The sequence below is a fragment of the Impatiens glandulifera genome, chromosome 2 (assembly GCF_907164915.1).
Source record: "Impatiens glandulifera chromosome 2, dImpGla2.1, whole genome shotgun sequence".
Taxonomy (NCBI): domain Eukaryota; kingdom Viridiplantae; phylum Streptophyta; class Magnoliopsida; order Ericales; family Balsaminaceae; genus Impatiens; species Impatiens glandulifera.
The window spans coordinates 1,224,697-1,237,247 of record NC_061863.1 but is presented as its reverse complement, the minus strand read 5'-3'; the positions used below and the strand labels follow the sequence as shown (position 1 = coordinate 1,237,247).

The following is a 12,551-nucleotide window of genomic DNA, read 5'->3' as shown; positions in this document are numbered from 1 at the left end:
TTGTGCTGTTCTAATTTAATATCAATTTTTTATAAGAGTTTGTTCGGTTGAGTTTATAAAAACTCAACTCCAATCGAACATCATTTCATCCTCTCTCTCATTAATCAAATTACTCAATTTATTAACCAAAATATTAAGATATTTTTTATTTTAATAATAAATTTTATTTTATCATTATATATTAGTATCGTTTAAATCTTTTTATTCAAAATAAAATCTCCTCAAATTATTATCACTTTTGGGCCATGGTGGCGTGTTTATTATAATAAACTCATATATACCGAAATCGTTATTCTTCATTGTCGGCTGTTAGAAAACAAAAAAGATATCATTCTTTTTATATATATCATTGTCACCAAACCTACCTCATTTAAAATCGTTATAAGTGGGTGGTAAGAATTAATATATACTATGATCGAAATCTTCAAGTTGATCAAAAAATCTTCTCTCTAGCTACTTTCCTCAATCATGGAGTTTTTCCTATATCTTCAAGTATTAATTATAGTTGTAATAATTACCTTAATCATCCATCTTATAGCATCATCAAAATGTTTCAAGAACAAAATAAAGTCATCCCCACCTCAGCCAGCCGGATCTTTGCCACTCATAGGCCACCTCCATCTCCTCGGCGGAAACAAACTAATTCACAAAACATTAAGCGACATGTCCGACACCAACGGTTCAATATTCTCCCTTCGTCTAGGTTTTCGCAAAGCAATAGTGATTAGCAGTGGTCAAATCGCCAAAGAATGTTTCACAACCAACGATAAAACCTTCTCCACTCGACCAAAAAGTCTAGCCTTAAAACTCATGGCCTACAACCAATCTGTGGTCGGATTCGCACCTTATGGACCATATTGGCGTGCCATGCGGAAGTTTATCACGATCAACCTTCTTACTAGTCACAAGTTACATCTTCTAAGAAGGATTCGTTTTTCCGAGGTTGATTTCATGATGAAAACCATATACCAAAAATGGGATGGAAACTCTGTTTTAATTGATGTGAAGGAGATGTTTAAGGATATGAGTACGAATATCATTACTAGAATTGTTGCGGGAAAGCGATACGGCGGCTGCAACAATGAGGAATCGAGAAAGTGGCAAAAGGCGTTTGGAGAATTCTTGTATTTATCTGGTTTGTTCTTCATATCAGATGCTATTCCTTTGTTGGGTTGGTTAGATGTTGTTAATGGAAATTGTGGAAGAATGAAGAGAGCTGCAATAGAAGCTGATAAATTGTTTGATGGATGGTTAAAAGAACATAAAGAGAAGAGGTTTGATGGGCCTATAAGAGACGAGGATAATGATTTGATTCATGTTATGTTGTCTGATTTGGAAGATGGTGATCTTGCTTCATTAGATTATGATTCTGACACAGTCATCAAATCTACTTGTATGGTAAGTCAACTCAAATGTTATTTTAATTTAATCTTAACTATTTTGTAGTTGATCTTTTTAGTATTGAAATGAAAATAGTCTTTCTTAAAGATTAAATGTCTTCAATTTAATTTTTACTAAAACATTAAAACTGAAATGAGGATGTTGAATCGTGTTTGATGTTTTCGAGAAATTAATAGATCATGGTTTTCGACAAAAAAACACTGCATCATATATTAGGGTAGCTGATCATTTGTAGAGATTCTTGTCTAAGAGATCAAATATCTCATAGTCGATTTTCACTAATAAGAATGTGCTAGTTCAAGTCTTCGAGTTGTGCTATAATCATAAATGAATGACTCTTTCATAACATGATTTTAGACAAAAATAACACAAGATTACATTTTATGGTAGTTCATGTAAAGAAAATTATACCTAATAGATCTATTGTCTTAGGGTTGATTTTCACTTAAAAACATTATAAGTAAAGTGAAAGGTCTATCACAAGTTAATGCCTATTTTCAGAGCATGGTTTTGGGTGGAAATGACACGACATCAGTTGCAATGACATGGGCGGTGTCCTTCCTTTTGAACAATCGACATGTTTTGGCGAAAGCGCAAGAAGAGATTGACACCCACGTGGGAATGCATCGTAAAGTTGAAGAATCAGATATAGACAAACTTGTCTATCTACAAGCCATTATGAAAGAAACTTTCCGATTACAACCAACATTTCCTTTGTTGGTTACTCGAGAAGCAATGGAAGATTGTACTGTAGCCGGTTTTGATATCCCAAATGGAACACGCCTTATGGTTAATGTGTGGAAAATGCATCGTGACCCAAGTGTTTGGTCAGAACCATTAGAGTTCAAGCCCGAAAGATTTCTCGTGCAAGAGAAAAATATCGACCTAAGAGGAAAGAATTTTGAGCTCTTACCATTTGGTAGTGGAAGGAGGCTATGTCCTGGGATTACTTTCTCGCAACAAATAATGCACTTGGGCTTGGCTAGGCTCATTCAAGGGTTTGAATTGGACACAACTGATGGTCTAAAAGTTGACATGACCGAAAGCCCTGGACTAACCGTCCCTAAAGCTACTCCTTTGGAAGTTTTGCTTATCCCTCGTCTTTCTCGGGAGCTCTATATGTGTGAAGAGAGCAACCTCAAAATGTGAGTATAGCCTAATAAAATAAAACTACTACTATCCCTTGGTTGTTGCTCATGTGCTTGAATAATTCACATTACAGCATGTGTATATGAATTGTGCTTAGTTTGTAACTTGTTTAATTAGTTAATTACATAAATTGCTCTATATAGAAACATTCTGATATTCTAGATCTCAATGAAAAATAATTTTAGTTTGGGTGTTGGGTGGGGATCTAGATCCACTCATATTTTAGTATTAAGATCTTGCTAGAGGCAACTAAATTTGGGGTTGTTACTTGAGTATATGATCCCAAATTTTGTATAATGATAAGATTTAAATTTCACATTACATAAATTTATGTTATAAATTTATGACATTTTGCGAATAAAAATATGATTTAAATCAATGTAATATTATATAAATGAGAATAATTTCAGCTTAACATAATAATATCTTTGTGCTATTTCTTACAATACAAAAAATGTCAATTTAGGCTCAATTCAAAAAAAACAATACAAATATACAAAGGTTTAAACTGCACCAAATGCACCGATCAATCGTGTAATAAAAAATCAATAGAATCATAAATCAAAATGCTTACCAACCAAGAAATAAAAAAACGTTGATAAAAAATCAATAAAATCATAAATCAAAATGCTTACCAACCAAAAAAAATAAAAAAAACGTTAATCAGTTGAGAGAGATCAACAATTTTAATGACAGTCTCTATCAATTTTCCCGAAATAACCTCATATATCGTTATCATACTAGCGTCGTTGAGTGATGCATCAGTTAAACGTCTTACGGTTTATTTCGGGCCAAATGATTCACGAGAAAATAACCAAGATATGACTCAACAACTCAATCTAACCGAGTTTTAAACTTCCAAACACGGTTGAAAAAAGGGTCAAAACCGAGAGTAAGAACTCTCAGTAATGACCCTATATCTTTCGGTATTTACCTAATACCGAAAGTTTGGGCGACTATCGTCATTCCTCGGTACTAACTCTTTCGGTAAATATAATTTGGCGTTAACTGAGAGATATCGTAGAGTTTTGGGTTTAGACACTCAAGAGAAAACCGAAAGTTTTCCTATTAACTTTCGATTTTTCCCTCAGAAAAAAATTCGAAAGTTTTCCAATTAACTCTCGGTTTTCCTTTTTCAAAAAAACCAAGGGGTATATGAAAAACTTTCGGTTTTTCCCTTTCAAGAAAAATCGAAAGATTTTCCATACAACTCTCGGTTTTTCCTTTTCAAATAAACCCGAGAGGTGTATGAAGAACTTTTGGTTTTTCTTCAAAGGGAAAAACCGAAAGATTTACCTACAACTCTTGGTTTTTCCTTTTGAAGAAAAACCAAGAGGTATATGAAAAACTTTTGGTTTTCCCTTAAGGAAAAATCGAAAGATTTCCATATAACTCTCGGTTTTTTCTTTTGAAGAAAAACCGAAAGATTTTCATTTAACTTTCGGGGTTTCCTTACAAAATGTACAAAATAAGCCGATTATTTTGTGCGCAGCCAAAAATTGTTCAGCCAAACCAATATATCAATAATAAAAAAAATGACATTCATAAAGCAAATAACCCATTATCATTCCAAAATTCTCAACCAAACTAATCATCCAAACAATCTGTTTTAAATTTAAATTAAAACGTACTCAATCAATTCATAAACCTATTTTCAGTCGAAACAACCAATCAAATCGTACTAGAATTAGCTGGTGGGGAGGAGGGGGTGGTTGTTGATGTTGCCTCATAAACATTTCAAAGCTCTCCATTCTTGCATTCATTTATAACCTTTCCCTCTCTATTCTTTCGGTCATTTCTAAATTTTCCTTCTCCATTCTTATCACAATTTCTAACTTTTCCGCTTGTATTTCATTAATTGTTCGAGTTCTTTCTTCATCCCTCTTTTCCAATTCCTCCAGTTTCATCGCAATTCTTTGATTCTCTTCAAACAATCGATTATTGGATCAATAAATGTCATAATGAATTATACGCATCGATAAAATACAATTATTAAAGGTACCCCGGTTATTTTTCGGCCAAATAGTCCACCAAAAATAATACACATTAACCTATATTTGTATTTTATTTCTCATACGAAATTAACTACTTATAATTTATAAATACTTTCGAAAAAACATTATCATCCAAAGTAATTCAAAGTTCAAATGGATTCAAAACCATACAAACAGATGTACGTTGATCACGTTCAAGGGAGGAGCTAGGATTTCAAATCTACCCGGATTAAAAATATTTTTATAAAAACTAAAAAAAAGGGACAACGGATTAAGAACATAACCCGCAAACACACTTAACCATTTAACTAGACGCAAAATTTACCACCTAACAGACTCGAACCCAAGACCTTAGAGTGAGAATATCTACTTCTTGTTGCCGTATTTTTTTAATATTCCATAATATATTAAAAAATAATAATCGTTTAAGCACACAATGAAACAAATTATTATATCAGAAAAAAATACTAAAGAGAGAAAAATAAATATCTTAGACCAAATATTAAAAAAAACATGACATTTGCTAAAGTTGGAATTTACGATTTTTTGAAATATAATATTCACTAATAATTGAATCTAAGTCTATATTTGAAGCAAATTCAGATATCGGATACTCCAATAACATAGGTTGATATGACCCAATTTTAATGTAAGTTCGTCTAATTTCATCATCATAATTTACATGATGTCGCCACATAAAAATATGCATGACAGGATCTTGTTCAATGGTAGTTTAATGAAACTCAACTCTTTGAAATTTAGAAGTATATTCTAGATTTTCATCGAAAATTACTATATTTGGTTCGATTGGCTTAGATAATGAAAGATTATCAATTCTTGACTTAAAACAAAGATAAAGTATTTTTTTTTTCTTTTTCTCTCTGAATTTGACATTAAAAAAATTATTAAAATTTCAAGATTTTCAACCTTTAAATATAATAGATATTATAAAAATTATCATCAAAACATGAATAATGTAAAACGATTCACATAAACACAAATTACTATAAAATTGGAATTATACAAACTTGATTAGAGAATGAATTTTAATATAAGTCGACAAATGTGGTCTTCCGTTTTTTCTTTACAAATGATAGAGATCTAATGGTTAGTGAGAAAAAAAAAATTATTTTCTTAAATTATGTCTGTGGTTATAATGGTTAGAGACATATTTTTTTAATTGAACTGATCATATATAATTTAATGGTAAGTAACTGTATTTAATTTGGAATGAACAAGTTAGAGTCTTTTTAATTGAGAAGTGTTATATTACATATTATTGAGTGAGTTATTTATTTAGAAATTGATAAATTATGAATAAATATATTAGTATTGAATGGTTGCTGTACTTTTTATCTATTTATATAAGAGTTAATAAATTAAATAAGATGGTTTAGTTATGAATAAATATATTATATAATATATTAGTATTAAGGATATATTATAGTATGTAGGGTCTCCGGAATGATTAAGGATATGGGGCCTATGGGCTAGAACCGGGTATGCTTATGACTTGCTCCGCCCCTTATCATGTTCAAGAATTCATGCAACAAACTATGAGAATATAATGAATGCAAAAACAAACTTAAATAATTTTAAATTAAACAAATATTATTTCAATCTCATTCTTATGTCATTCAATTTACTATATATATTTTTTTAAATATTATCTTTACATATTACCTAAATATATTATTGCAATGTGAACATATACCACTACATGGGTATATTTAGTACCAATTCTTATATTTTTTTGTTGATGACCTTCAAAATTTTGTACATTCTTTATTTATTGTGTAAGAACAACTTTTAGTGAACTAAGTTATTTTTTCCTTCTCGAACTACTAGTAATCCAATATATCCACCTCTTCAGACACAATAGTTGATAGTCTAAGCTATAAGTCGAAAAAGAAAGACCTTTCTTTAAATCGGGATGTTTTTCTCCGATACAAGAAAATGGTTCAATTTTTTTTAAATACTTTTTTTCACTTTCTTTATCTTTATGATATCCCACGTGGATAACCTTGAAATGGGTCATTCTATTAGGCCGAAGCATTTCAGAAAAATTTCATTATTCAAAAGTTGAAATTTGTTAATTAAAAAAACTTAAAGTCTAGTCAAGAGAAGTTGAAGATAGGGATCAATTCAATCTCCCGATTGGATTGGGGCAAACATCTTCGAAAAAATCGCTACGATTTAAGAAAAAGTCGCTTAGATTTATCCATGGTTTGTTTAGTTTATTCTTATTGCAAAAATCCTATTTTGTTTTGATCAATATTTTTTTTTTATTAAATTAGTTCTTTTAGTTAAACAAATTAAAATAAATTTTGATTAAATTCAGTTAGGAGAGATTATGTACCTTATCCAATGATAAATCAATATATTATAGGGGATTGGAACCCAAATTGGCTTGTTTAGAATTGGTTAGGATTTTGAAATAAAAATTGGTTTTATTTGTTTTTTAATTTGTGAAATTATTATAATGTCTTTGTATTTAATATTTTTTTTTAAAATAATAATATTTTAATATTTTAATTTATAAAATAAATGATTTAAATTTTAGAATGAGAAAAGATGAGATAATTATAAAAAATATATATAATAATCTTAAAAAACTCAAAAAAAAATACCTACATCTAACTGGCTCTAGAAAATATCCAACTGTCTTTAATGCCGGACACCACGAGGTCCTCGGTTTTATATAGGTTTTTTAAAAGAAAATTGAGATTTTATTTATTTTTTTATATGTCACATCACTATATTTAATTATTAAATTATTATTTTTATCTATTAAAATATTATTACTTTATTTTTATAATTATAAAATCAATTTTTAAATATAAAAAGACAATTTTTAATTTAACAAATAAAAAACTAAAATAATTTATTTTTTTGTCAAACAATTTTTTTTTTTACAAAATTCAAATAAGTTACACATCCCATATTTATGATAAGCTTTTGTTTAGCTTTTTTAAATAATATATATATTATTTAAAAAATAGTGGTGATTTTAGAAGATTAAGTTTTTGTTTTATAAAAGATTCAAGATATATTAATATATTTTAATTAATAAATTAAGTAAATAAATTATAGATTAATAATTTAAAAGATATTAATATATATATATATATATTATTTTTTCAAAATTAATATTCCTAGAAACATTGATCTAAGAATGGGCTTAAAATAATATTAGGAAAATTATATCTATTATAAAAAAAAAATAATGTATTAAATTAAAAAAAATTAAAAAATTAAAGAATAATATTACATTTGTATATTAAAAATAATATATATAGAGAGAGATAAGCCCCCAAAATCAGTCTCTTTCTTTTCCAAGCTGACAATATCACTAACTACAAGACACTGCAACTATAATTGCTTGAATAGTATTTTTTTAGTTGTAAAAATTAATGTCCACAGAATTCGATTTTAAATTTATTTATTTATTGTCATTTTTTCTTCTCTGTTATATACATCTGTGGACGCAAAGCCGTCTCTAAGTAAGTTCGGCAAGCCCTTTATACATCTGTGGACGCAGGGCCGGCTCTGAGTAAGTTCGGCAAACTTTTTATACATCTGTGGACGCAGGGCCGACTCTGAGTAAGTTCGGCAAGCCCTCGGACTAGAGCAGTCAGCCGCCCATTTGTTAAAAATATCAAAATATTTAAATATATTTATTACAATTTTAAACGTAAATGGTAGTAACTTGGTGGTTCAAGCTATACATTTAAAGTTTCAATGTGGTTATGGGTTCAAGTCTCACCAAAAATGAATTTTTTTTTATCGATTTTTAAAACTAAACTTAGGGCAACAAAAAATATATCGACTTTTTCTACCGAGGCTGCTAGGGCAGTCCAAACCTCGGGGCCAGCTCTGTGTGGACGGATGATGACTCATTTTCTTAGTTTGTATAATTTTATTAGAGAAAAAAAATAGTTTGTAATGATTTTAAAGAGATAATGATTATTTTTTAAAAAAAAATTTAAAAGGTATTGATATATATAAATAAAATAAAAAATAATAATTTAAAATAGAAAAAATATTTTAATATTTTAATTAATGAATTAAGTGATATGATAAAGGAGAAGGAAGTGAAGTAAAGTTTAATTTTGTTTGAATTATTTGAATAATTTGAATAACTCACAACCTAATAAGGCTTAAATATTAAAGCTAAAAATATTGATAAAAAATTATAATTAAAAATGAAATAGACCCATCACTAATTCTTGTTTTTTTTTTCTTATACTATTTCTACACGTTTTCTTTGATATTAACGCCATTTTCAACTCAAATACTTATTCTCAAACCTAAAATGCAGTAAACATTCCATCAAACAGTAATAATTTCCAACCCAAAAACCCAAACTCAAATTCAAACTCAAAAAAATATTCTCAGAATATTCTTTTTTATAATAATTTTCAATTTTTTCAATATTATCTATATATTTATCTAAGATTACAAATTTAACTCATAACTTTACAACAACTGCATAAAACAAATTAAACATTATTAAATAAACACAAATTACATTTCACAAACAAAAAAATACAACAAAACAAACCTTATTAAAACATACTTTCCACTCATAGACGATTTATCAATTCTCGGAATGTCTTTTTAAATGTCTTTTTCAATTTCTTAGTTATGTAATGGATTATTGTATTTTTTTTTTTTGTTTTTTTATGTGTTTTATTTTATTAAATTTTTTTTTATTATTTATTAATTTTTTTATCAATATTATTTATTATTATAAATTTATAATACTTAAAAAATATAAAATATAAATATAAACAAATTTAAATATAAGTTAATCATATAAACAAATTAAAATTATCATGAATTAAACATATAAATAAATTAAAATATAAATAAATAAAATATGTAAACAAATTAAAATATAAATAAGTTATGCAAATTAATTAAAAACTAACTAAAAAGACTGAAATGAAAGTTTTGAATTTTTTTGAGTATGTGAACAATGTCCCTGCAAATTTGGGTTTGGAGAAGAGAGAATTTGTAGAAAAACTCAAAATGCAATTGAGTTTGCAGTGGGTTGAAGGGCTAAAACCTATTATGGAGATGGGTTTGCAGGTAAGTTGGAGATGATCTTAATTTTATTTATATAATTTTATTCTTAATTCATATATATTATATTTTAGTTTGTTATTAAAGCTAAAAATATATTGATAAAAAGTTGAAATATAAAGATTTTCTATAAAGCCTTGCTTATTATAAAAAATGGAATATTTAATATTTTAAAATAGGAATAAATTTATATTTAAATAGTAAATTATATATAATAAAGCAGACCATAATACAATCAACACCTTCATTTTATTTATTCTAAATTCTAGGAAATTAGAACAACCCAAATCAAAATGGCAACATTTAGTTTCTTAGTATAGACTTTTTGAAATAAGTTAACCTAATAAGTTTTCATAAACTACTTCATTATATCAATATAAGTCCAAAATAACATAAAAATTATAAGCCTCAAATTTCTTATCTTAAAAATAAATCTTCAAACACTTTCGTAATGTAATAAAATAATGTGATGATAATGTCAAGTTGGATCATGTGGTGCAAAATGATCAATTGCCAAGAATGGTCAGATATATCTGATTCTCTCATTAATTCTCCCTTGCCAAAATGCCATCACAAACAAAATAGAGTAATAATAAATACCAAAATAAGTTTAACAATATAGAGTTTCATCTACTTCAAACATGAAATCTCTCTTACACGGTCTTCTCAACCTAATTCATTGGTTCATCCATCTCGTGACCACCTTAGTAAGGCGGTTCTCGAAAAGAAAGGCACCACCGCAGCCAACTGGGGCTTGGCCTCTCATAGGTCACCTACACCTTCTTGGCGGAAGCAAGTTACCCCATAGAATATTAAGTGAAATGGCTGATAATTACGGATCAATATTCTCTCTTCGTCTTGGTTTTCATGAAACAATCGTGGTTAATAGTTGGCAAGTCGCGAAAGAATGTTTCACCATCAATGATAAAACCTTCTCCACTAGACCAAAGAGCCTTGCCTTGAAGCTCATGGCCTATGATCAATCCGTGGTTGGATTCGCTCCTTATGGACCTTATTGGCGTTCCATGCGCAAGTTTGTCGTTTTTAATCTCCTAAGTAACCATAAGTTACATATGTTGAGAGATGTTCGCTTCTCCGAGATTAGTTTTTTTATGAAAAGTCTATACCAACTATGGGATGATCAAAACATAGGGAATGGTCCAGTTTTAGTGGAATTTAAGGAGAAGTTTGAGAATTTGACTACAAACATAATTTTCCGTATTATTGGTGGCAAACGTAACGCTGAAGATTCAAAACGATGCCAAAAGGCTTTGGCGGAATTCTTACATATATCCGGGGCATTCTTAGTTTCTGATGCTATACCTTTCCTTGGTTGGTTAGATATACTGAATGGGAATTGTGCTAAAATGAAAAGAGTTGCAAAAGAGATTGATGATGAGTTTTCAAGATGGGTAAAGGAACACAAAGAGAAGAGGGTTGTTGGGCGTATCAAAGACGAGGAGAATGACTTGATCCACGCTATGTTGTCTGAATTGGACGATGGCGATCTTGCTGCTATAGGCTACGATAGTGACACCGTCATCAAATCCACTTGTATGGTAAGTCGATTTCATGAAAATTAGCGACAATTTTCATTATTAAGTCGCTCTAAAATTAACAACTATAAGGGAAACTCAAATGTCGGTTCTTATTAAAAGAAAAAGTAAAATTTTCAAAATTGATTCCCCTTAAGTATACTCTGACCAAACCCCGGAATTAACCCGGGTCCAACAAGAACAAGAAAATAAAAAAAATGGAACCAATAGTGACGACTTTCAACTGGTGTTAAACGTCTCTATTGATCTTTAACGACAAGACCATATATTTCTTTAATAAAATTGCGACAGATAATGTAAACCGTCGTTATTGACACAGTATAATTTTTCCTGCAGAGCATGATTCTTGGAGGCAATGATACGATATTAATTACAATGACATGGGCATTATGTTTCATTTTAAACAACCGAGATGTGTTGTGGAAAGCACAAGAAGAGATAGACATCCATGTAGGAAGGCATCGTCAAGTAGAAGAAGCGGATATAAAAAATCTTGTCTATTTACATGCAATTTTTAAAGAAGCAATGAGACTTCAACCAACATTACCTTTGTTGGTAAGCCGCGAAGCAATGGAAGACTGCAATGTAGCGGGCTTTGATATCCCAGTTGGAACACGACTACTTGTTAATGTTTGGAAGATGCATCGTGACCCAAGTGTTTGGTCAGAACCACTAGAATTCAAGCCGGAGAGATTTTTGTCTCAAGAGAAAAATATTGACTTGAGAGGAAAGGATTTTGAGCTACTACCATTTGGGAGTGGGAGGAGGCTTTGCCCTGGAATAACATTTTCACAACAAGTAATGCATTTGGGCATGGCTAGACTCCTTCAAGGTTTTAAATTGGAGACCATTGATGGGTTATCAGTTGACATGACTGAAGGTCCTGGACTAAGTGTCCCTAAAGCTACCCCGTTGAAGGTCTTGATTAGCCCTCGCCTCTCTCGCGAGCTCTACTTCGAAGCTTAGCTAGGCAGGACGCGGCATGCTTAGACCAATGTTCAAATAAACTTTTAAGTAATGTTTATTATGTATATAATAAGTTGTAGGGTATTCCAAGGAAAGGGGATCAAATATTAGGCTCATATACGTATCATGTTTCCAATTTAGTTGCAAAATATAAAAATAAAAATAAAAAGATTGTTAAATGGCTTTCAATTTTTTGAAGGATGGGTTGTAGAAGTAATGAAATTAAAGAGGCTTACTAGGCTCGATCGGTTAAAGGTTGGCCTAATATTGCTTTGGTTAAAAAAATATCCAAAGCTTCGTCCATAGAATGATTAATTTGTTAAAATCACTATTTTCCTCATTTGAAAAATATTTTAGTGATCAAGTGAAGTGATCGTCGATTAAGTCCAACTACAAA

At 29.6% G+C, this 12,551-nt stretch overlaps 2 protein-coding genes across 2 annotated transcripts; both read left to right on the top strand.

Annotated features, from left to right (window-relative positions):
* Positions 1–436: 436 nt before the first annotated feature.
* Positions 437–2,688, top strand: LOC124925727 (xanthotoxin 5-hydroxylase CYP82C4-like). The gene is made up of 2 exons (XM_047465804.1): positions 437–1,398; positions 1,903–2,688. The coding sequence occupies exons 1-2, from the start codon at positions 469–471 to the stop codon at positions 2,548–2,550; spliced, it is 1,578 nt and encodes a 525-aa protein (XP_047321760.1). The 5' UTR covers positions 437–468; the 3' UTR covers positions 2,551–2,688.
* Positions 2,689–10,245: 7,557 nt separating this feature from the next.
* Positions 10,246–12,298, top strand: LOC124925537 (xanthotoxin 5-hydroxylase CYP82C4-like). Its single transcript, XM_047465573.1, has 2 exons — positions 10,246–11,191; positions 11,525–12,298. Exons 1-2 carry the CDS (start codon positions 10,274–10,276, stop codon positions 12,152–12,154), a joined length of 1,548 nt encoding a protein of 515 aa, XP_047321529.1. The 5' UTR covers positions 10,246–10,273; the 3' UTR covers positions 12,155–12,298.
* Positions 12,299–12,551: the final 253 nt, after the last annotated feature.